We start from the raw sequence: 25,561 nt of genomic DNA, 5'->3' as shown, positions 1-25,561 counted from the left end.
AACACAGGTCTACCCAATTTCATGAAACAAATGCTATTAGATGAAAAGTCACAGATTAGCCCCAGCACAACAGTGGTGGATAACTACTAATTGACAGGCCATCCTGACCAAAAAAAGAAAAGAAGAGAAAAGACAAAGAGACAAGTGTCTGAATTCATCAACAAACTTGGATATCTATAGAACAGTCTATCCAAATGCTGCATAATAATTCCCATTTTTCTCAGCAGCCCGTGGAACTTTCTCTAAAATACATCATATATTGGGGCTTGATGTAGGTCTTTTTTTTTTTTTATGTGTATGGGTGCTTTGCTTGCATGTATGTCTGTTACCCATGGAGGACAAAAGAAAGTGTAAGATTCTAGAACTAGAACTAGAGCTACAGGTAGTTGTGAGTCACTATGTGGCTGCTGGGAATTGAACCCGGGTCCTCTGAAAGAGCAGCTAGTGCTCTTAACTGCTGAGCCATCTCTACCCTCTTAAGTGTTTCTGTTTAATTTTTTTTTAATGTGTTTTTGCCTGCATATGTCTGTGTACCATATCTATGCAATATCCATGGAGGCCAGAAGAGGGCATGAGATCCTCTGAAAAACAAAGTTACAGCTGGTTATTGGCCATCGTGGTGGGTTCTGGGAACCAAACCCAGGTCCTCTGGAAGAACAGGTGGTCTTCAACCACTGACCGATTTCTCCAGGCCCTCCAAAGCAACTCTTAACAGACATAAGAAAACTAAAACAATCCTTGTATTCTAACTGATCTCTAGGCCTGCAACTATAAATCAACAGAAGGAGAAACTACAGAAAACACACAAACTCATAGAGCTTAAACAATACACCATGAACAAGGAGAAATCAAGAAGGAAATAAAAAATATCTCTAGAGAAAAATGAAAACAACATACCAAAACCTATAAGATGTAAGAGGGAAGTTTATAGCTCTAAGTGCCTATAGTAAGAAAGGAGAGCAATCTCAAATAAATAACTTAATAATATATCTAAAATCTCTGAAAAAGAAGAAATCAGCCAAACCTCAAGTCAGTAGATGTAGAGAAATCATTAACATCAGAGAAGAAATGAAATAGAAACAAACAATAATACAAAGAATCAACATGAAAGAAATGGTTCTTTGACAAGATAAACAAGATAAACCCTCAGCCAAACTAGCCAAAAGAGGGAGATCCAAACAGACATTAGAAATGACAAGGGGAGCTATCAAGATAATGACAAAATTCAAAAAAATCATTAAGTCTTACAAATATATACTCCAATAAATCAGAAAGTCTAAAAGAACTAATTTCTAGATGTATTAAGGCCACATAAATGAAATCACGATAAGATAGTCAAGTTAAATAGATCTACAATAAGCAATGAGACTGATGGAGTAATTAAAAATCTCCCTGCTAAAAAAGAAATGCCAAGCCCAGAGTCACTGGTGGATTTTGTCAGCCCTCCAAAGAAAAATCACCACCAATTTTCCTCAAACTACCCATACAGCAGAAAAGGACAGAACATTACCAAACATTTTACAAGGCTAGAATTACCCTGATATCAAACCCAGAAATGCAACAAGAAAATTATAGAGCAATCTCCCAGAGAAGTACAAATGCAAAAATTCCAAACAAAACACTTGCCAACCAAATTCAAGAAAATATCAAACGATTATTCACCATGATCAAGTTGGCTTCATTTCACAGATGCATCAATGGTTCAATATACATAAATCAACAAGTGTGATAAATTACATAAATGGTCTCAAGGACAGAAATTACATGATCACCTTGATACAAAAAAAGGACTTGACAAAATCCAATACCCTTTCATATTGAAAGTCTTAAAGAGAGCTGGGGAGATAGTTTTTGCCACATAACATGGGAACTGAAGTTTAAAACCCCAGAACTCATACAAATATTGGATGGGCATGGTGACCTGCCTGAGGTAACCCCAGCCTCTAAAGTGGAGACAGGGGACACACACAGTTGTATGGCCTTGTGGGCCTCAGTTCTGCTGACTGTGTGTGTCTGGTTTTGTGCTAGCACTATGTGTTTTGTTTGTATCTTCCATTACTATGGCTTTGTGGTTTAACTTGAAATCAGGTATACAATATCAAAATAAGCAATATCTGCAAGCTCTGTTTTGAATGAGAGACCCTGCCTCACTGAATAATATGGGAGATCTGTCAAGAATGATTACATAACTTCTCTGTGTGTGTGTGTGTGTCTCTCTCTCTCTGTCTGCCTCTCTCTGTCTGTCTCTGTCTCTGTCTCTGTCTCTGTCTCTCTCTCTCTCTCTCTCTCTCTCTCTCTCTCACACACACACACACACACACACACACCACACAAAATGGAAAATTGGAAAGAAACTTTGAACAAGAAGACTATATCTAAGTATCTAAATGGAGAAAGGTTATGTATGACAAAGCTAGAGTAACATTATATTAAATGGGGCAAAGTTCAAAGCATTTCCACTAAAATCAGGGACAAGACAAGGGTATCCACTATCTCCATTCTTTTCAATATATTGAATATCTTATATTATATAATTATATAATATATATTAGATACCTTATCTATAGCAATAAGAGACCCAAATAGAAGAGATACAAATAGGAAAGGAAGAAGTCCAAGTATATTTGTAGATGGTATAATCTCATACATAAGAGACCCTGAGGGGGCTGGAAGGATGGCTCAGAGGTTAAGAGCACTAGCTGCTCTTCCAGAGGTCCTGAGTTCAATTCCCAGCACCCACATGGTAGCTCACAACCATCTATAATGATATCTGGTGCCCTCTTCTAGCCTGCAAGGATACATGTAGACAGAACACTGTATACATAATAAATAAATAAATCTTTTTAAGAGAGAGAGAGAGACCCCAAGGAATCAATTAAAAAATTCCTAGAACTGATAAACACTTTCATCAAAGAAGTAGGATGTATAAGCAGCATACAAAAACTAGTAGCCTTTTTATATACTAAGGACAAGGTTATTGAGGAAGAATGAGAGGCATCAACCTCATTCACAACAGCCTCAAAACACACACACACACACACACACACACACACACACACACACACACACGAATACCCCTAACAAAAATGTAAAAAATCTCTATAATGAAAAATTTTTAAATACAATGAATAAAATTGGAGAAAGCACTGGAAGATGGAAAGACTTTCTAGGCTCATGGATTGGTAAGATTACTATAAAAATGGCCATCTCACCAAAAGCAATCTATAGATTCAATGCAAGCCCAATCAAAAGACCAGTACATTCCTCCAAGAAACAGAAAAAAAATCTTAAATTTTATATGGAAACACAGATAACCAAAGCAATCCTGGGCAAAGGAATGCTGCTAGAGATACCACTCTACCTGATTTCCAGTTCTACTACAAAGTCATAGTAATGGGAAGAAAAACAGGACAGTGCTGGCAAAAACCAGACATGCAGATCAATGGAACTGAGGGCCCAGACACAAGGCCACGCTCCTATAGCCATCTGGTATTTGACAAAGAATCCAAACAACTCATTAGAGAAAAGACAGCATCTTCAACAAGTGGTGCTAGTAAAACTCAGTGTCCACATGAAGAGGAAAGAACCTAAATCGTTCTCTCTCACCCTGCACAAACATCAGGTCCCAATGGGTCCAAGTGCTAAAGAAAAATAAAGCATGCACATGAAGATACACAGATAGGTAAAGACTTTCTGAATAGGTTCCCTGCTCAGGAAATAAAACCAATAATCAACAAATGGGATCATGAACTAAAAGTTTCTGTACAGCAAAGAAAACAGTCAACAAAATGATGAGGCAGCCTGCATAATGGGAGAAAAACGTTGCCAGCTATACATCTGACAGAGGAGTAGTATCTAGAATATATGGAGAACTAAAAAACCCAATACAAACATGGAGTCCAATTATAAATAATCTTTTTGACAGTGTAGATACCTAGTTCACTTAAAAACAAAATTTCCTTTGTAAACTTTAAATATAGTAATTTAAAGTTTCATACTACCCTCTAAATTGATACCTTCTAAGTTTTTGTCTTTTCAGATAAAGAAAAAGAAGTTATCTCCTCTTTTCAGTCCCTCCTAATTATGTCACCATAATTTCCATGGAGAAATGGAAAGTTCATGGGAGGGATTTCAGACTACCAACTATTTCAAGACACACACACAAAAAAAAAATTATTACTGTCTGATTAGGAAATGTCACTGATAGACTCATATATTAGAAGCCTGATCCCAGCTGGAGGAAGTAAATCACTAGGGTGTGCCTTTGAAAGTTATACCTAATAATCCAGATCTTATCCTCTGCTTCCAGTCTGTCATGAAGTCAACAGCCTCCTCCGCACACTCACACTGCCAAGACACCAAGTATACGGGGCCAAGCAACCCTGCACTGAACCCTCTGAAACCGTGGACTGAACCCTCTGAAGCCGTGGACTGAACCCTCTGAAGCCATGGACTGAACCCTCTGAAACCGTGGACTGAACCCTCTGAAGCCGTGGACTGAACCCTCTGAAACCGTGGACTGAACCCTCTGAAGCCGTGGACTGAACCCTCTGAAGCCGTGGACTGAACCCTCTGAAACCGTGGACTGAACCCTCTGAAACCGTGGACTGAACCCTCTGAAGCCATGATCTGAACCCTCTGAAACTGTTCCCAGAGCAATTGTCCCTCCTTTAAGTTGCTCTCACAGATGTTTTGGTCTACACTATGCAAAAGTGAAAAAATTTGTGTTTATTTTCAATAAGATTTCAAAATACACTTAAAAGAACTAAAACATGGTCTCAATTAATGGGAAGAAAATAGAAAACATGCATCATTCCAGACACAAGGTAAGAGGTAATTCTTCAGGAAAAAATGAGTGAAACTGGAGACTATTAAGAGAAATGACATAACACTTGAACTTCAAAGGTCACTGAAAAATGGAGAAAGGTTACAGAAGTCTTCTTGGAATAAAAACAATCCATGGCAGATCAACCTAACCTGATGTCAATAAACATATTTTTCTGACTACAACTATAAGAATAATATATCTCTCTTTCCTTCATTTGCTGCAGCTGACTGGAGAAGGAAGGGAGGGAGAGAGAGTAGAGACGTCAAGGAGCACCCAGACCTACCCAGTGAAACTGGATCATCACTTCAGTCCTCAGAAGGCTCTCCTCCAGCTAAAATAATATGCATATACGTGTTTCCTTCTTTAATTCTTTATTTTAAAGGTAAAGAAGTGTCACAATACTACACAAATGTATACCAACTGGTGAGAAGATAAAATGTGGTACAGCCATTCAATGTAATACAGCTACCAAAGAGGACAAAATGCTGATGTGTTACAGCACAGATGTGCCTTGAAGGTATTCTTTTAAGGAAATATAATACAAAAGGAAAATAATAAATCATTCTGTTTTACTTAATCATCTACATAAGTACTTCTTAGATACCAATGTTCACACAGATCATACAGAGTTCTTGTGAAATGCAGATTTTTTTTGTTTTGTTTTGTTTTCTTGACAGGGTTTCTCTGTGTAGCTTTGGAGCCTGTCTTGGGACTCACTCTGTACACCATGCTGGCCTCGAACTCACAGAGATCTGCCTGCCTCTGCCTCCCGAATGCTGGGATTAAAGGTGTGCGCCGCCGCCCAGCAAATGCAGATTCTTTTTTTTTTTTTTTCTGGAGCTGAGGACCGAACCTAGGGCCTTGCGCTTGCTACCACTGAGCTAAATCCCCAACCCTGGCAAATGCAGATTCTTATCCAGAGTCTTGAGAACAGAACCTGAGAGTGTGTGGGGCTGCAGGCACATGGACCACACTTGGAGCTGCCAGCATTCAGATTAACCCAAAGGGAATATTAACACCAAGGGCATATTAGAGAGAAATGGCAGAAAGCCCGAAGTCAATATATGCAGGCTGTCGATGCTCAAGCCCTCATTTTTCAAAGACAACAAGACCTTACCCCAAAGGTCTGAGAACAGCACTTACCAGCTGAAGATGCCATCCCAGTGTGTTACAGACATGAGACCGCTCCCCTGTATCATGTGTTCATAGACACAGAGATGGCTGGACACTGTGACAACTCCTGGTGCAGGGTTATTTCTTTTCCTGGAACCGTTGGTGGATGCTGCAGTTTGAACACACCTCTTCAACACACACAGTGACGGAGTGATGGCATTAGGAGGGAAGGCTTGACAGGTGGTTAGGTCCTGAGAGGGCCCTCCCTCTTCTTACAGGGCAGTGCCCTCTCTGCTTGTCCTTTTGCCTTCAATAATCATGTAAAGGCCAATGACTAAGTCAAGTGACAAAGTGTAAGGATAACTGTGAGGCTCAAATCAGGAAGTGAGTTCAGAGGCAGAAACAAAGGGTCTGTTTTACTGGAACAGAAAATACCCCTTACCATACATTTGAACCTGTCTGTGCTTTCACCCTCTAGACTGTGAGAGAACAAGTTTCTTTTCTTTAGAAATGTTTCAAAATATTTTGTTGCAGCAACACAAAAGGAACGAAGACACTGGGTTTTCAAGTGCACAATCTACCTGTGCCAGTGCTGGGAAGAAAGAGTTCAACAAAGCTGATGATGTATCTCCAGCTACTACTCTTCTCCATATCAATAATCCAGCTGGATGAAAACTCCTCAATCTAAAGCAGCTTGAGTTCTTTTTATCAAGTCTTCTGGTCCTTTATCCACTCCATATTTAATTTTCTCGTCAGTATTTATTGCCTCCCAAACTTGCTTTCTAAAAAGCATTCCTTGGCCCTCTCTAGGACTAGTTTGTAATCCTGTTGATTCTCCCATTATACCCAGAACGTTCCCTGTCACCTCAGTTTCCTCTGCATTGCTCCACTAGACTGACTTTCTCAAGCTCAATTCCTCAGGAGAATCAGCCCTATACACTAAGGCAATCGTTATGTCTAACAAATTCACTTCTCTTTTTTACATCAGGAATATCACTTCAAATAGCATCCTTGCTCCCATCCGTCCTCACGTCATTTCCTATGTCCTGTGCTGGTATTCATGACCATATTTCTAAGATCACTCACAATGTCTAGTTCACTGTAAGGTCTCAATGTAAGTCCACTGGCAAAGTAGCATGATGGCCCACCACACTCCCCCTGATGACAACATATATTCCAAGCCACTGATATCGGCCATTCTCCTTTCACTGTGCCAACCTATAAGACATCTCCTCCATTCCTGACTGTATTCACATCATATTGGTAGCCTTGTATTGTGTCACTTGCCTGAAGCACTAACCTCTAGTTGATGACTACTATCTGCCAGGACATCCTGTACCCTGACACTTTGTCTGCAGACACAATCAGTGCCTGTTTAACTTTAAAAGGTCATAGGGGAGACAGGCATGATAGTAAGTGCCAGTGATTCAAGAACTTGGGAGGTGGAGATGTAACGATCAGGAGTTCAAGGCTAGACTCAGCTACACAGTGAGTTCAAGACCAGCCTGGACTATATGAGACCCTGTTTCAAATAAAGAAACAAAAAGGGAGGGCCAAGTAGAAAACTACTTGTCCTTTTTATGATCACTGAAAAGATCAATTCAAGTTACCACTGCTAAAGTTAATGACAAAGGCCTTAAGCATGAAAGCAGAGCCAAAGGACAGTGGAAGAGAAAAGGATGAGAAACTGGGCTGAGCAATACTAAAGAGAGCCAGGTCAGAGACTTGAGGTGGATCATGTGGTCTCTATTCCAAAACACCTAACCTAGAACTTCATCTGTAAGATCCATTTCTAGCCTGATCAAAAAGGACCTAAAACAGACCATCAATATGGCTCAGAAGGTAAAGATGCTTGCAAACAAGGCTAAAGACCTGGTTTCATTTCAGTCCCTGGAACCCACGTGATGGAAGGAAAGAACATGGCACAAGCACTTACATGTGTATACATACATACATACATACATACATACACACACACACACACACACACACACACACACACACAAATAGATGATTAACAGATAGATAGATGATAGATAGATAGATAGATAGATAGATAGATAGATAGATAGATAGATAGATAGATAGATAGATAGGGAATAAATTAACAAAAAGTTTTTAAAAGACCTAAAGCTGTAGTAAATATATGCAGATTTTTTTGTGAGTGTGTTTCCTATAGCTCAGGCTAGCATCAAACTTGTATTGCAGCCAAGAATGACTTCGAACCTCTGATTCTCCTACCTTGCATTGTGAGTTCTGAAATTGTAAACCTGTGCCATCATGGCCAGTTTTATGTGAGGGTAGGGATCAAACTTGTACACTCTAGGCAAGATCTCTACTAAGTAAGCTATTAATATTTCCTCAGCCCCCAGAATTTTTAATACACTTTAAACTCAATGTTCTCACATTATTAAAGAGAAAATACAAAACCCAGTCAACTAATTTCCTAAGAACCTATAGAAACAGAGACTCCTTAACATTTTCTGACTTAGAATCTAAAGTCTCATGAACTTCAAGACTAAATTAGTGGATTTGGGAACATTCAAAGGAGTCAGGCATTTTCTATCATAGTCTACATATTTTTCAGAGATAAAAAGATACCTGTATCCAGGTGCACCAGGTTCTTTACAGGGCAGAAGCAAGCTCCTTCATGAGGTATAATTACAACCTCTAAGACAGAGGCTAGCAAACTACAGCTTATAGCCCAAATCCTGTAATTTCTATAAAGCTTTGTTGAAACACATCTGAGCTTATTTGTTTACATATAGTCTTTCACTGCTTTTTTTAGAGAATAAGAGCAACAGAGAAGCTGTGATAGATATGGTTGGCCAATAGTCTAAAATGTTTGCTAGCTAGCCTTTTTAAACTCAGTGTTCTCACATTATTAAAGAAGTTTGTTGATTTCTCCTGTACAAAATTCCTGTTCCCTGGGGTTGGGTTTTAGCTCAGTGGTAGAGCGCTTGCCTAGTAAGCGCAAGGCCCTGAGTTTGGTCTTCAGCTCTGAAAAAAAAAAAAAAAAGACAAAAAAAAAAAAAAACATTCCTGTTCCCTAAAATTGTTCATTGAGCTATCTGCCTTATCCTGCCCAACTGCTGTGGTGATATTGTGTTCCCCAATATATTGTATATCCTAATAAAATCATCTGGGGTTCAGAGAACAGAACAGCCACTAGACAGACATAGAGGCCAGAAAATGGTGGCACACACACCTTTAATCCTAGCATTCCAAAGGCAGAGATCTGTCTGGATCTCTGAGTTCAAAGCCATACTGGAAACAGCCAGGCATGGTGACACATGCCTTTAATCCCAGGAAGTAATGGCAAAAAGCAGAAAGGTTTATAAGGCGTGAAAAACCAGTAACTAGGACCCTGTTAAGCTTTTAGGCTTTTGAGCAGCAGGTTCAGCTGAGATCCATTCTGGATGAGGATACAGAGGCTTCCAGTCTGAGGAAACAGGATCACCTGAGAAGTTGTCGAGGTGAGGTTTTAGCTATGGCTTTGTTCTGTCTCTCTGATCTTTCAGCATTCACCCCAATACCTGGCTCCAGGTTTGATTTTATTAATAAGACCTTTTAAGATCCGTGTTACAAACTACGCTGGGTTCATTTATACTTCTGAAAGCTTCTCTGGATCTCTCTGGCTTGTCCCTGTGTCTGCCTCCAGTCCTATGGACCGAGTCATCCACTCTCTACTAGCCACTTCCAGCTTCTAGCATTGTATCAGTCTATTCTCAGTGCTCTGTTCTCAAACTCTAATTTTAGATCTCTGTTGCGATTTCCCTAATGAAATTATAAGTAATTTAATAGGAATCATATGTTTTTTCATGTAGGCTATTTGAGCAAGAATCCTCACCTCAAGCCCTGCCTCTGAGAATTTCAACTTAAAACACTCTGTTTAACTCAAGTTTAAACAACAGTACCCATCATCTATGCATCTCTTATTCTGAGATCACTGGTCTTTCTGGGTCTTCCCATGCACTCCTTAACTCAAGGTGCCAAAACTGTGCCTCCATGGCCAATTTTATGTGAGGTTAGGAATCAAACCCAGGGCCTTGTACACTCTAGGCAAATTTTATTAACTTTGACTTTGGCTCCTGCCTTCTTACTCCTCCAAACTGTTCCAATAGTCAGTATCATAGATGTTCCATATTAACCAAACTAACTTCCCAGGAAGATTTTTCTTCACCTGTGAGCTACAGGGCAACTATTCCTCCTTCAGATGTTCCCTGTCTTCATTCCCAGCACTCATTGCTATGGAATAATCCTCTTGTACACCGTAAAGATTTGTCACTCAAATCGGTTTAATGAAACACTGATTGGCCAGTAGCTGGGCAGGAAGTTAGGCAGGAAAGTGAAACTGAGAATGCTGGGAAGGAGGTGGAGTCAAGGAGTCACCAGCCAGGTGTAGAGGAAGCAAGATGAGAATGTCATGCTGAGAAAAGGTACCAAGCCACATGGCTAAACATAGACAAGAATTATGGGTTAATTTTGGTGTAAGACCTAGTTAGTAATAAGCCTGAGTTACGGGCTGAGCATTTATAAGTAATATAAGCCTCAGAGTCAATTATTTAAGAAGCGGCTGCTGAGTATTTGAGAACAGGCAGGCAGGAGAGAAACTTCTGCAGCACCACATTCTCTCCTGGTGTGCTCTCTCTGTGTCTATCTGTGTGTCTCTAGCCCCACCTTTCACTCTCCTGCACTGGATGCTCTTCCTCTGTAGACACAACATGCTTCAGTACTCCTTAGGTTCCATCCTTCTTTGATCTCTCCATAAAATCCCCATTTAATTAAGTGCTACTGAGGTCAACCAAACATCTACCTCTAGTCAAGATCTCACACTTTAGCTCTAAATCCGAAGAGAAACCCTCCCTCTAACTTTACAACCTTACATGTTCCTGTACATGTCAACCTCAAGGCCAAATGAACTCTTCCTATCCTAGCCTCTGAGCCTGCTCCCTTTTCTAGATGCTACCATAGCAAATGATGCCCTCAATTACCTAAGCACAAAATATAGGTCTCATGCTAGCTTCTGCCTTCTACCTCACTTACTACATCCAATCACCAGGTTTACACAAGTCTAAATTCATCTCCTCCTTCAACTCCTCAGTGCCAGTGTGGCTTATCATCTCTCCCTAAAGGTCTCTGAACAAATTCTCCTGTCAATCTCCCACTTTTTTTCCTTTCCCTTAGGTCATCCACCCTACCAACCAGAATATTTTAATAGGCAAATATGACTGAAACCTCTCCAGGAAAGTCTTCTATGGCTTTCCAGTGCTTACACATTAATATCAGAACTTTTTTATACAGCAAAACATTTCATGATTTAAGACCATCCCCCACTTTTTTTTTAATCTATCAGCCTTTCCTCTTCTCTTACATTTTAAGATTCAAAGCACTATAATATATGTGGCTCTCCAATTCTATCATCATTTTCTCAATAGCTTTGAGAAAGTCTTTGTACAAAGTCTTTCTGCTTGATATATATTACCGAAATTCATAAGACAGTAACAAATATGTCCTAAATTATTACTGGATATGGAATACAGTAAACTTATTGGCTTTTTAAAATAAAAAAAAAAGAGAATCTGAACAATAATAGTAGCAGGCAGCAATATCATAATACTATCCTTAGTGATAAACTCTTATGCTTTACAAATATTGACAAATAAATCCCAGTATATTTCTTTAAAATATAACATCTTTAACCTCCCACTTACAAAAACTATACCATTGCACCATTAACTTAAAAAAAAATTATTTTGCATCACAGAATGTACTTTAAAGCAAGATTACATAACCAAGGGTGACCTTGAAGACCATCTGGATCATTTTCAGCTACTTTTGAATTCTGTTTTCATTAATTAGAATGAGTTTGCAATAAGTGATGTAGAAGCTCGTCCCACAAGCACTGGCATATATTTTTCAAATGGCTACTCAGCATGCAACATATAATGAGTATAATTAATCTAGTATGACAGCCACAAATGCCATTTGGTAAATAGATCCTGCTACCTCTGATAACACACACTTGGGAGGACTCCAGCTCTTGGTCCTCTTCTGGTTGCTTAGAGGCAGGTAACTCATTCTGCACTATTTCTGGACCAGGCATTTTAAATATTGGTTTCCTTCTGCCATAGGAATACATGGCAAGAGGAATATATGGCAACAGTTCCATCCAGCCTAGACTCTGAAGTAAAGATAACACAAAGCAAAAATACGGGAGGATTTTGCTGGACAAGGAGCATGTATAAGATATAAACCACACTATCCCACAGTATAAACTCTGTCACATAGACTAGTTAGCATTCAGATATTCAAAAGCACCAATATTTTATATCTTCTATGCACAAATGTTATCAGTATCAAACTAAAGAGGTAGAAACAGTACATTTGAGTTACGTGATCCTGGCCAAAATATAGCTTTATAGTTTTCATTTCTAGGAATACTGATACTTCTGGAGCACTTACATGCCATTTTGCTGTATCTTGTCTATATTAACTCATTCACTGCAATGAATATGGATTTCATCAAACTATCTCTATGGCATTAAGGAGGAATGAAATAAGTTTTTAACATATAATCCTAAAATATTAATTGGGAGTTTCCCAGCACAAATAAGCTACTCTATCCTTAAATGATACAGTCTTTATTTCAGACATTTCAACCTGAATTACAGAGATCTGAAGACATGTTTAAAACAGGCAAGAACTTGAAGTATTTGAGCCCAGAGTTGGCAACACTGAGGGAGAAAAGATGACTGTTAAAAATAGGTTTGTGTACATAAGAATCTCAGGAAAACCTGATCATGGTAGTAGATACACCTTACCCACTGTACAACTCTGGGTGGAGTTTCCCAAACCTTCCCTCCATCATTAAGTACCTTCCAAGTCCTTTCTGGGACTGCCATGCAGGCCAAGAAAGCAAACAGTTCTGAGAACTTCTAATTCCATTGGAATTGACAACAATCCAAAACGATAGTGGTTATGTAAGAGATTGGATTAAATATAATCTAGCATGATGGGTGCATATTTAAAGAAGAACTTAGAAGACAAAACTTTCAAACAATCTCTTGGAGTAAACGCTGATTGTCAAAGGAAACAATTTACTGTACCAGGCCAACGTCTTGTGACCCTAAGAAGGTCTGGACCAGCCACTGACAATTAGGGATTAAATGTACACTTTGATTTCTGTATTTGTTTAATTTAGAATGAGAGCAGCACTCCTATCAGCACTTCCTTTTTTCCTTCAAACTCACGCTACTTCCTTCTGAGCCAATCTTTTCTTTAAAAAAAAAAATTCACCTGAGCTCTCGCAGCTTAAGCATCGCTATCCCTGCACAAAAGCAAGCTTGCTTAGTAAGCACACAACAGGCGTGTTGGAGAATGTCCATAGCTGTCCACAGCTATCTGGAACATACACTTACTTCACTGCACTGTAACCTGGGTGACCCAATCGTGTCTTCAGAGACATCTAGACCCAACTAGCACAGGACCTAACTGATTTCCTCTCACATCAATGTAAGGGATCAACATATATGAGATGATTCATAATAACTAAGTGAATGGGTCCCTAGCATAAGGTTTCCAGTAGGTATCCATGTATCAAGTAGACCCCAGCCTGTCTTCTCAGACTTCTTAGCATTCAGTTAAAAGTATACAAAGGCTAAGTTCCAGTGAATAAAAACTTCGCTTGAAATCTCTCTCTCATTCACTAGTCAACTTCTGTTTCACACTGTTCTAATAGAGTCTAATTTTAATATGATCTTGTCAGCCTCCTTGACTCTAGTTTTCTCTGAGCTGATTACTATGGCTACATCTCACCTTAGTTCCCAATCAAAGCCATGAGGGCTTCCTTTTCAGCCCATCTCTCAGAGCCAAGACACAGAGCTGAATCTTGTCCCCCAAGCCTCTTTTGCTGTAACCAAAAAGCCCAGAATTCTGCCTCTCAGAGTTCTACTTCTGTGTGTGACTCCATGTGTGTGACTCCCTGTGGCCACTAAGTGATTGCCACTAAGACTCTGTAGTAAGAGGCACATCTCTCTAGATATAAAATAAAGAACAATCAGACCACAACCCATAGAACCATAGAGGCTATATACATAGCATGGAGGTCCCTAGGACGACTGTGGCTTATAATAAATTTCAGTTTTACTCAATTATTGAAAAAACTAGCCAAATGAATGGAAACACATGAACTATGAACCAAAGGCTGAGGGGCCCCCAGCTGGATCAGGCCCTCTGAATAGGTGAGACAGTTGATTGGCTTGATCAGTTTGGGAGGCAACTAGGCAGTGGGACCAAGTCCTGGGCTCATTGCATGAGTTGGCTGTTTGAAACCTGGAGCTTACGCAGGGACACTTGGCTCAGTCTGGGAGGAAGGGACTGGACCTGCCTGGACTGAGTCTACCAGGTTGATCGCAGTCCTCGGGGAGGATTTGCCCTGGAGGAGGTGGGAATGGGGGGTAGGCTGGGGGTAAGGGGAGGGGATAGAATGGGGAGAATAGGGGAACCCGTGGCTGATATGTAGAACTGAATGGTATTGTAAAATAAAATAAAATAAAAATAAAAATAAAAAAAGGGGGGCACATCTCTGGAAATCCCTAGTAGAAGCTACTAATTCCTACATGACAATTGCCTGTTTGCCCTTTGAAATCTGCTGCCACTGAGCCAGGATAGCACCTAGGTCTGTCACCCTTTGACCCTGCTCTGACCTGTGCACTACAGCTCTCGGTTTAGGCTTCTGTCAGTCAGCTCTCTTGTCAGGCACCTGCCTCCACAACACCCAGAGAAGCTGCCACACTTCCTAGGCCTCACCCACAGCCACTGGAGTTCCAAGTCATGTTTCCTAAACTATTTTCTGATACTAACACTGGGCTTCAGACATTCTAACTGACAAAGTCATCTTCATTAATCTTAGTGGCAACTTAAGGTGTTATCTAATGCCTAAAAATATTGTTATTTGCTAAATTCATACTAATTCTATGATACCAGACAATATTCATATACAGATCAAATAATTCCTTCATTGATATTCCTGGATTAACAAATATCAATGAGATGATAAACATCAGGAAAGATCAGGAAACATAACTCTGAATCCAACTGTTACTCCTTAATTATAGTAACATTAATTATATTAAGATGTTTAAGCCCCATTTTTCTCATTCAAAGACCTGAGCTAGAGATAACATCACATTAAAGAATAATGAGATACTGAATAAAGTACCTATTACTACAGCAAGCATAAAAAATTTCACAATCATCAGTTAGCCACAAAGCTTCTATGTGTTTCTTTGTAGTATACTACACTGGAGTACAGTAGAAGGAAAATAACAGGATAACGTTATTACAATTTAAAAGATAGACAAAGAGTCAGGAAGATGACTCAGTGGGTAAAAGTGTTTACCATGCAAACCTGACAATCTGAGTTCGAGTCCCCAGAAGTCACATTACTAGAGTAAACAAAATTTAAAAGTCGGTCTCAGTAGTGCAAGTATCTATAATTCCATGGAGTTTCTATGGAAAGATGGAAGTCCGTCAAGAGAACCTCTACAAGCTTGCCAGCCAGCCAAGCTTACAGGCGGTGAATAGACCCTGCCTCAACCAGGTAGAAAGGCAAGAACCGACCCCCGAGGTTGTCTACTGACCTTCACATATACTCTATCACTCTTACACGTGTGCGCGCGCACCGAAAATATTCGTTTGCTATCTTGATTTTTGTTTTGGTTCTTCCATCTCTTCTCATCCTTTTCTGGCTTAAAAAATTCATTCTTCAAAACTATTATACAGTCTTATCCTTCATCTTTTGTGCATGTGTGCTGTGTGTGTGTGTGTGTTCTGTACCTAAGTAGGTGCAGCTGCTGCTAGTGGGTACCCATGTGGAAGACAAAGGTTAATGTCAGTTGTCTTCCTCTAGCCTTTTCTGCCTTATTATAATTTTGCTGTTTTGAGACAATGTTTCTCTGTGCAGCCCTGACTGTTCTTGCAACTCGCTCTGTAGACCAGGCTGGCCTGGAACTCACAAAGATCCACCTGCCTCTGCCTCCCAAGAGCTAAGATTAAACATGTGCACCACCACACCCAGCTCCCCACCTTACTTTTTGAGACAGATTCTCTAGCTGAAGCTGGAGTTTGACATTTCAGCTAGACAGGCTGGCCATCGAGCCCCTGACATCTGTATCTCTGTTGTCACCACACCGCACCACACCGCACCACCACCCCATGGCATTGGGGTTACAGATGTGCACCGCTGCACCTGGCTTTTTTGTGAGTGCTGAGGATCCAAACTCAGGTCTTCAGGTTTGTGTAACAAGCATGTTACCAGTTAACTCATCTCCTGGCCCTAGCAAACAGACACTTCTAATCAAAGCAGTATCTGGGGACTGTCTGAGCTTCCAGGGGCATTGGTCTTCCTTGGAGGGTAGAGTCTTGAGAACAGGCAGAACCCCAGCTCTTCCTCATGTCTAGGAGAGTCAGCAGAGAGACTTCAGCATTTAGACAACAGTTCACCCACATGTTTTTCTCTGAAACCTAATATTTCCATAACCCTCTGCTGACAAATCCTTCTCATCCTGGAATAAAACAAAACAAAAGCTCTCATCCCTCAAACCTGAATTCTAATGTAACCTTTATGCCACCTTCCCCAACTGTCTCAGAGTGTTTGCTGCTTATATAATGATGTGTATTTCTTTCCATGCTGTAAACCTTACTATAATTATTTCCATCCCCTTCCAACCAGCCCACGAGCTCCCTAAGGGCAAACCTGGGACCTATTCTGTTTATATCTCCAGGATCTAGCCCAGGGCAGGACAAATGGGAGAAGCCACTGGTTATCCAGTACAGCTCCAAGAAGAAACAGGATCAATGCTTGGGCATGGTTCCCACCACCACCACCCCTTTGAATACCTGAGGGAAAAGAGCATTAAACAAAAGTCAAAGAGAGCCCGATTCTAGCCCTGGCTCTGCTCAAAACTGTTCAAACCACACACTCTCACGGTATCTTAGTTCCCAGCTGGCAAAGTAAAGAAATGATCATTTGTCCCTCAAATATCCTTCAGTAGATGTCTATTATATACAAACACTAAAAATGTAAAAGAATTCTGAAATTAAAATTGTTATATAAGAGTAAATTATTTTTATTATTGCCTCACAGCTTGACACTTTTATAGCTATCTATTTTGCCAAAATGCATGCTGTGAAATAAATTGACTATTTACTACTACAACTAAAAGAACTGTTATTTTTCTCTAAAACCCTAAAGGCACTACAGTTTGCATACCCAAGAGGGTGAACACAACAAGCATAAAGAAGCAAAAACAAATAATACAATTAATTCACATTCACTTACACCACTGACTAGAAATGCCTTTGATAACAACATGTTTTTATACTAACAAACCTGTAAGACAACTGGCCAGCATGTTTTAAGGTACCTGTATTATACTTTACATGTCTGGGATCTCTGATGACAATCTGAATATTATCTTCTCTCTAGTTTGAATCTGTCACGAACAACTGTCACAGGTAGGTCAGAGCAAATAGATTTCCAAGCCCTTCAAACTGAGAAGCTGTGAAATACTCCAGCTAAAAGGCCTAAGAGATATACCTAATGGAGCTGATTTGAAAAGAGCCAAAGCCTTTGTCAGCAGTCTGTGAAGATGCTTGGGAGCTCCACAGACACAAGAATAAGCAACCAGGGTGACCTCCAAATCTCAAATCTTCTAAAAGCTAAAGAAGCTCATGTGCACATCAAAACAGCCCTTCATCAGTAGCAGCCGTATGACCCTATACCAGGCCTAGTCAACAATTCCAAGAATGGGAGGCTCCTTGCCAGTAAAGCCTATGACTGTCCCTGTCAATCTCTGTTCATTAGGGTGCTACCAATAGACAGAGGGCACAAGATCTAGCCTGGGACTCAAGTAACCCAGCCACGACTGTTGATATCACACTTCTCAACCATCTTCCTACCAAACAGAGCTCGGGTCCAAGGACTAATGATCCCATCTGCTTCTTTCACTTTCCCTCCTGCTCCACTAAGCTTTTTACTCAAGGAATGGCTCCCCAAACAAAAGAATCGACAAGCTCTGGGAGCATGTTAGAAATGCACAATTTGGAGCACCACTGAGGAGGCCCTACTGAATAAGAATTTTTATTTATCAAAATCCTGAGACAAATAATTTGCAGGCTAAAGACCAGCCTATGGTAAGGCCTGGCATTCTCACATCCATCTTTCTCAAGGACAAGAGATAACTGTTCTCAGCTTTGAAAGCCTATCTACTGAGAGCCATCTCCTCTCCAGACTCCTGAATGCTAAGTGAGCTGCTGAGACTTTATAGTCCCCTACCCAGCTGCCTCGAACTTCTAAAGTTGCTCAGTCCCACAAAGGACAGTGGCTGCTTTGCCTCTTGCCAAGATACCTATGCCACCATCCAGGCAAAAGCTACAGGGTCTCCAGAGTCCTCGGGCCCTTGTAGGTCAGAGATGCATGCTAATTCAATGAATGAAGCTAGCACCCAGCACTCAAGGGTCAGGGATTCTTTTTCTTGTAACTTGTAAGATGCCTCAGCTCATTCAATCCCTGGAATATTTCCCTCCACAGTATGGAGATTCAGAAGAAGAAGTAGCTGAGAACATGAAGAACCTACTTTGTTTTCAGAGTTTTGTTTTGTTTTGTTTTGTTTTTTTAAAAGATTTATTTATTTATTTATTTATTATACAGTGTTCTGTATGCACACACCCCTGCAGGCCAGAAGAGGGCGCCAGATCTCACTACAGATGGTTGTGAGCCACCATGTGGTTGCTGGGAATTGAACTCAGGACCTTTGGAAGAACAAGCAGTGCTCTTAACCTCTGAGCCATCTCTCCAGCCCCCTCATTTTCAGAGTTTTATTGCTGCCTTGTTTTTACACAAGGCCGCCCCACAGTGAAAGAACACAAGGCATATTTCAGCCTACACTAGGTAGGCCCTTGCATCAAATGTCTCTGGTTCTGCCCTCTTTGGGCTCAGCTGCTCCTTATACTCCAGAGCACACATACTACTTATACTGTCTTCTTGCCTGCTGACTTTTTCTACTAAGCTCCATCCTGTCAGCCAGCCAAGAGAGATTAGTAAAAGAAAACAAGGTACATCCAAAAGCACAGGCCTATAATTCTAGGACTCAGAAGGCTGCAGTAGGATAGCAACTTTGAAGTCAAGCTGGACTACACAAAAAGACTCTCAAAAACCACAGACAACGAAAGCATACCCTCTTCTTTGAACAGGTCATATGGACTACAAGACACTGAGTTTGATGACTCCATTTCACTGTTCATCTGTTCCCTACATCCTCACATTGCATCAGCCCCTTATCTACACCAGGCATAGCCTGGCCATCATAGTTTTGTCCCCATACAACAGAGATGAGGGCCTCTCTACACTGTCCTCACCTACCCTCTAAACAGCAGCTCACACAAGAACTTAGTAGTCAGGGTTCCCCCTTCCTTAGCTGTGACTCTAGATAATACACCCACCAATTTTGCCGTAAACACTATGTGTATGCTGATGACTCCCCAAAATACATGTCTAATTTCTACCTCTTTGTGGAATTCCAAAGTCATTTATACAAACATCTTTATTTTCATTATTTTTACAACATTTTTGAGGGAAAGCTAACATATAATAAACTATGTATACTAAAAGTACAAAGTGATGAGTCCTGAAAGTTGCATGCAATTAGCAACAATCCCACAAAATCTAATAAACATATGCACCTCTCCTACTCCCACCTTAAGTAACCACTGGTCTACCTTTTGACACTATTAATGATTTTGCATTTATAGATTGTTAAACAAATCAAATCACAGAGTATTCTTTTTGTCTATCTTCTTTCCTAATTATTATGAGATTTATCTTGTGGTACACATAAGTCATTTTCTTTTTTTTTTTTACTGGTGAATTGTATTCCATTGAATGGACATACCAAAATAGGTTCATTCCTTCATAATGATGCATATTTGTTTCCATTTTGTAGTTAAATCTGAACATTTGTGTATAAAACTTTATTCATTTGTAAGACTTAATGTGGCAATAATTTCATTTCACTAAGGTAAACAACCAAGAATGCAATGGCTGGATCATATATGAGTCATATGCTCAACTTTTTAAGAAACTATCAAACTCCTTTCCAAAGTGATTGTCCATTTTTCCCCCATCAACAGTACTATTAAACAATACCCACACCAACACATGGTCAATCTTTTTAACTTTAGCTATTCTAATGGATCTGTAGTATCTTATGATTTTACTTCGTATTTCCTTAATGACTAATGTTGAATATCTTTTCCCATATTTGCCATATCTTTACTAAAACTGTTCAAATTTTAGTGCATTTTGTAACTGGGCTATTATTGAATTAATTTCTTTATATTTTAAATAAAAGCCCATAGTCAGATGTCTTTTGCATACTTTTCCCTTATCTGTGACCCATCTTTTTATTTTCAAAACAGTAGCTATTGAAGAGCAAAGGGTATGATTTTGATAAAATCAAATGTATTGACTTTTTTCTTATACATTTTAATTTCTTTGGTTATACTTAAGAAATATTGGGGCCAAGCAGAAGTGGCGCATGCCTTTAATCCCAGCACTCAGGAGGCAGAGCCAGGAAGATCTCTGTGAGTTCGTGGCCAGCCTGGTCTACAGAGTGAGTTCCAGGACAGGTACCAAAACTACATGGAGAAACCCTGTCTCAATATATATATATATATATATATATATATATATATATATATATATATATATAATTTAAAAAAAAGAAATATTAGACAAATCTGATGTCTAAAATCTGGAAATCTAAATATTTTTTACTTAGTTTTCTTATAGAAAATTGGCATTTTTACACAAACACTGGGATCTGATTCACTTCAAGCCACTGTTTCCTTCTATTTGCTGGTCCCTCTTTTGGCTATGGTTCAAACTGAACCTAGAGCCAACTACAGATACACTCCTTACAGCTGAGCTCCTTCCTTAGCCCTTGGTGTTCTCATTTCCATCCTGTGACAGGCTGGCCTTGAACTCACTATGTAGTCCAGTCAGGCCTCCAACCTCCAATACTCCTGCCTCAGCTTCCCAAAGCACCGCTGCGCCTATTCTAATCCCTGTATATACTAAGGGGCAAAGTTAATTTATTTGTATATATCTATAAAACTAGCACAGAACATTTGTTGGAAAAAAGATCCCTTTCCCATTGAGTTACCTTAGCAATACCTAGAGAAATGGCCAAACAGTGTGAGTCTATTTCTGGGTTCTCTAGTTTGTTCCACTTCTTTGCGTGTCCATCTTAATGCTACAAGCACACCTGCCTTGGTTACAGGAGTTTAGCAATGGTCTCTTTTGATGGTGCTGTGTCCTCCAGTTTTGTTCTTTGTTTGGCTCTTATAGATGTTCCACCCTTCTGCACAAATCTGAAAACTACCTATAAACTCTATAAAGAGGGTACAGTGCACTGGATCAGTCTGATCTTGATCTATTTGAGTAGAACTGGAATCTTAACAATATTGACTCTTTTATTTCATAAACATGATATTTCTAACCATTTACTGAGTTCTTAACTTCTCTCACTAAATGCTTTATAGTTTTAGTATACACTGCTTATATTTTTGGTCAAATTCCTCCCTAATAATGTCATATTTTTCTCCTAATTGTAAATGGCATTTTCAGAAATTTTTTAATTTCCTGCTTTTCATTGCCAGTATGTAGAAGAACAAATGATTTTTTTATATAAACCTTCTATTCTTCAACCTTGATAACTTACTTCTTCTAGTACCTTTTTCAATAGACTCATTAGGACTTTCTACATAGAAAATCATGTAGTAAGATAATAAAATATTCATTTCCTAGTTCCTTTTTGTACTGCCTTGAATCTCCAAAACAATGTAGGAAAGGCAGGCTTGGTGGCCGATGCCTACATCCCAGAACTCACTGTTCTAGTACTCAGGAGAATGGGCAGGAGGGTCCTGAGTTCAGTGCTAGTCTGGACTACACAGTGAGACTTTGCCCTACATAACTACAAGGCCTTCCTACTTCTTCCTCAATTCTGAGGCACAGATTTTCAGCAGTAAGAATGACACTGTTCTAACATCTTCTACATGTTCTCGGGTCATGACAGGACCACTATTCCTGGTTAGCTGCAAATTTTTATCACAAATAGTTGTGGAATTTTGTCAAATGTGTTTTCTATGTCTACTGACTGATACTTGATTGAAATACGGTGTCAAATTTAGTTTGAAATGATGAGCTACAGTGACTGCTTTCAAACATTAAGTCAACCTTGCAGTCTAGGACAGGTGCCACATACTCACGTTCTATTCTCATGCCCATGTCCTAGAGTCTTTGCTAATATTTTGTTAGACGCTTGCTCAGCTGTGCTCATCAGAGGTATTCATCTGTCGATCTCTTATGTTGTTTCCCACTCTGCTATTTCATAATGGTGGCCTCATAGAATGAAGGGAAAAGGGTCACTCCTTGTATAAGACAAGGACTATTTCTTCTTTAAATGTTTAGTGGTTTACTAGTGAGACCCTCTAGGGTATTGAAGTGTTTTTCAATAATATATCCATCCAAAAGGAAAATATTAATAAGATCAAGCAAAACATGCTCTTCCTCATTTCAGCTAATGACATTACACTCACTTTGCATAAACACAAGACTTAACATGTGTCTGTGGCTCCTCTCTTTTCCTTGTCCTGCTCCTCAAACCTGCCTCCAGTTCCTATCTGCTCTACCTTCACACGCCCACTTCTCTCCATACTCGCTCTCTGTAACACGAGACTTGTCCCCACTAGAGTCCAGTGTTCAAACAACAGCCAGAATGATTTCTCGTTTGATTTCTTCCACTTTTACATACTAACTGTAAAAGAAAAACAGTAGTTCTGTCCATGAAGTCTAAACTGTACTGACTTCAGGGATGCTACCTATTTTGCCAAACTCTTTCTTGCTCAGCTAGCTCTAGCAGCATGGGAATTTACAAAATCAGACCTCTAAATGCAGGCCTGTTGGTATATGCCTTTCATCTCAGCACTAAGTATGTATTGCAGTGTGTTTCGGTACAGACAGCAGAAACCAATAAAGAATAACAACATTTCTGTGGATTTGTTGTCCCAGCTCTCACAGCATAGGGTATAGGAAAGTAATGAATGATTTCAAGCTTAAGACCCTATAAGCATTTTTCTTATCCAAAAGACTATCAGAAATCCATGCAAGGATCTGACAAGGTATATGGACTGGAGAGGAAACAAGATGCTTCAAATCCCATTCAGTAGTATGATTCAGAAGCAACACTCAGTTTTACCTTGGGGCCCAAGGGGCCTGTAGCCCACCATACACACACACACACACACACACATACATACACACACACACACACACACAAACACACACATACACACACACACACACACACAAACACACACACACACACACACACACACACACACACACAATGCCTAAAAGAAAATTTAAACTCACCTTCCACTGGTCTTCAGGAAGCAGTTTTACAACCACAAGGTCCCCATTTAGAGCTCTATTACGAGCAACAACTCCATCAATAAAAATGTCCCGATCACCATCCTAAATTGGAAGGAGAAATAAAGGAACGTCAACTTACTAAGACCTGGAGTCACAACTGATTTCCTTCAAAGTGTTTAGACTCTAAACCTGTCTACTATCTTAACAAGAACACTACTCCATAGCCTCAAACAAATCTAAAGAGAACTAAGTCTCTTCTGATAAAAACAACGGCAATGCAAACCTGAGAACAGACGAGCAGAGACCTACTAAAGGCAGACAAAAACAAAGAAAAGCATGTGAAGAAAACAAAGAAAGATGGGCCAGGTGTGGTCGCACACACCTTTAATCCCAGCACTTGGGAGAGAGGGGCAGGCAGATCTCTGTGAGTTTGAAGCCAGCCTGCTCTACAAAATGAGTTCCAGGACAGTTAGGGCTGTTACACAGAGAAACCCTGTCTCAAAAAAAAAAAAAAAAAAAAAAAGACTGTTGTGGTGGTAATCTAATTGTATTGAAATATTATTTTGATTTGTACTGAAATATTAATTTGATTGTATGTTAATAAATAAAGTTGTCTGGGGGTCAGAGCTATTAGAGCCATAGCAAGAGTGTGGCGGTGGTGGCACACGCCTTTAATCCCATAAGATCTCTGTGTGTTCAGGGATACAGCCAGCATTGGAGACATATGCCTTTAAGACCTAGGGGGCTGTACATTCAGACAGTGACGAGGCAGTCATGTGTTTGGGTTTACAACCAATGAGAAGGCAGAACAACATACTTTAAAAATACGAACCGAGAGGAAGTAGGTCTCTTTTCGCGAAGCTGGGACAGCAGGAGGAAGGGTGAGATTTTAGCTCTGAGCTCTGACCTCTCGGCTTTCTCTTTTACATTGTTTCTGTGTTTCTTATTTAATAAGACGGTTGGTTACATCTACAGACTGTAGACTTTGCCTGGCATGGTGGTGCATGCCTCTAATCCCAGCACTCGGGAGGCAGAGCCAGGCAAATCTCTGTGAGTTCGAGGCCAGCCTGGTCAACAGAGTGAGTTCCAGGAAAGGTGCAAAGCTACACAGAGAAATCCTGTCTTGAAAAAAAAAAAAAAAAAGACTGCAGACTTTGATTACTAAAACAAGAAAGATGATGTTATCCTTTTTAGCTTTAGATTGGAAAAAGAAAAACCCCAACAGAAAGAGAGAGAGAAGGAAAGAGCAAGCGCTTGAGATTAATTTAACAGATGTATATGTAAACACTTATACCTCTATGTAATTTTAAGTAAACATAAAAATAACATGATTCCACAAGGCCTTTAAAAGCCCCTGTGCCAGGCACAGGAACCCTCCTTTCAAGGGTTGGTCAAGGGGTCCAAAAGACTCTTGAAATAACATATGCCACTGCTGTTGTCCTAAGTTGCCTCCCAAAACTGAAGCTCAATCCCTATTGCTGAAGACACCACATACTTCGGACACAGGACTTGGAGGAAGAGAGCTGTGGATCTGACCTGGAAGCCTTCTTCCTGAGAACTAGCTTGCATAGTACTAGAAGGTGCTAGGGATAAAAGCAAAATTGATACTCCAACCCAACTGTAATGCCTATGAACCACAACATTGGCCAGAACTGCAAGATAACCCCAAAGGTGTGAAAGTGGTACTCATAACTTGGGGTTAACCAACGGCCATCTAATTGAACTTAAAACCCACTCAATAGAAAGTAATTTATTCTTGACACTATAAATCCAGCCAACTATTGGTGGCTGGTGAGGCCATAGACCCTAGAGGAGAGCCTACTACTGCTATATTCCTAAACCAGTATATTTTCTAACTGCATTCTAAATATTTCTCCTTCTACCCACATATAAGTGCAGCTCTCATCTCTCATCATAGAAGCTTCTTTTTGCAGCAGACAGAGACCATTGCAGAAATTCACAATTGGTCAAAAGGCAGAGAACAACTGACTTGGGGAGGTGGGGTCCAGCCTCAAAAGATACATCTACAGCACAAGCCCCAAACCTAAGGCTCAAGAAACATGGCAGAAGAGGGAACAGAAAGACTGTAAAGGTCAAAGGACCAAGATGTCTGCCGCATGATA

At 40.0% G+C, this 25,561-nt stretch overlaps 1 protein-coding gene across 7 annotated transcripts in view; it reads right to left on the bottom strand.

Annotated features, from left to right (window-relative positions):
* Dis3l2 (DIS3 like 3'-5' exoribonuclease 2) overlaps positions 1 to 25,561 on the bottom strand; it is a 322,923-nt gene that overhangs the window by 243,484 nt on the left and 53,878 nt on the right. For all 7 annotated transcript variants that reach the window (XM_006984206.4, XM_016002732.3, XM_076549508.1 and 4 more), the window contains one exon: positions 23,439 to 23,540. In XM_006984206.4, coding sequence (XP_006984268.1) covers positions 23,439 to 23,540 — 102 coding nt within the window. The remainder of the gene's footprint in view (positions 1 to 23,438; positions 23,541 to 25,561) is intronic.

This window comes from Peromyscus maniculatus, chromosome 13 (assembly GCF_049852395.1).
Source record: "Peromyscus maniculatus bairdii isolate BWxNUB_F1_BW_parent chromosome 13, HU_Pman_BW_mat_3.1, whole genome shotgun sequence".
Taxonomy (NCBI): domain Eukaryota; kingdom Metazoa; phylum Chordata; class Mammalia; order Rodentia; family Cricetidae; genus Peromyscus; species Peromyscus maniculatus.
Note: the sequence above shows the minus strand (reverse complement) of the source record. Positions and strands in the feature narration are given on the sequence as shown.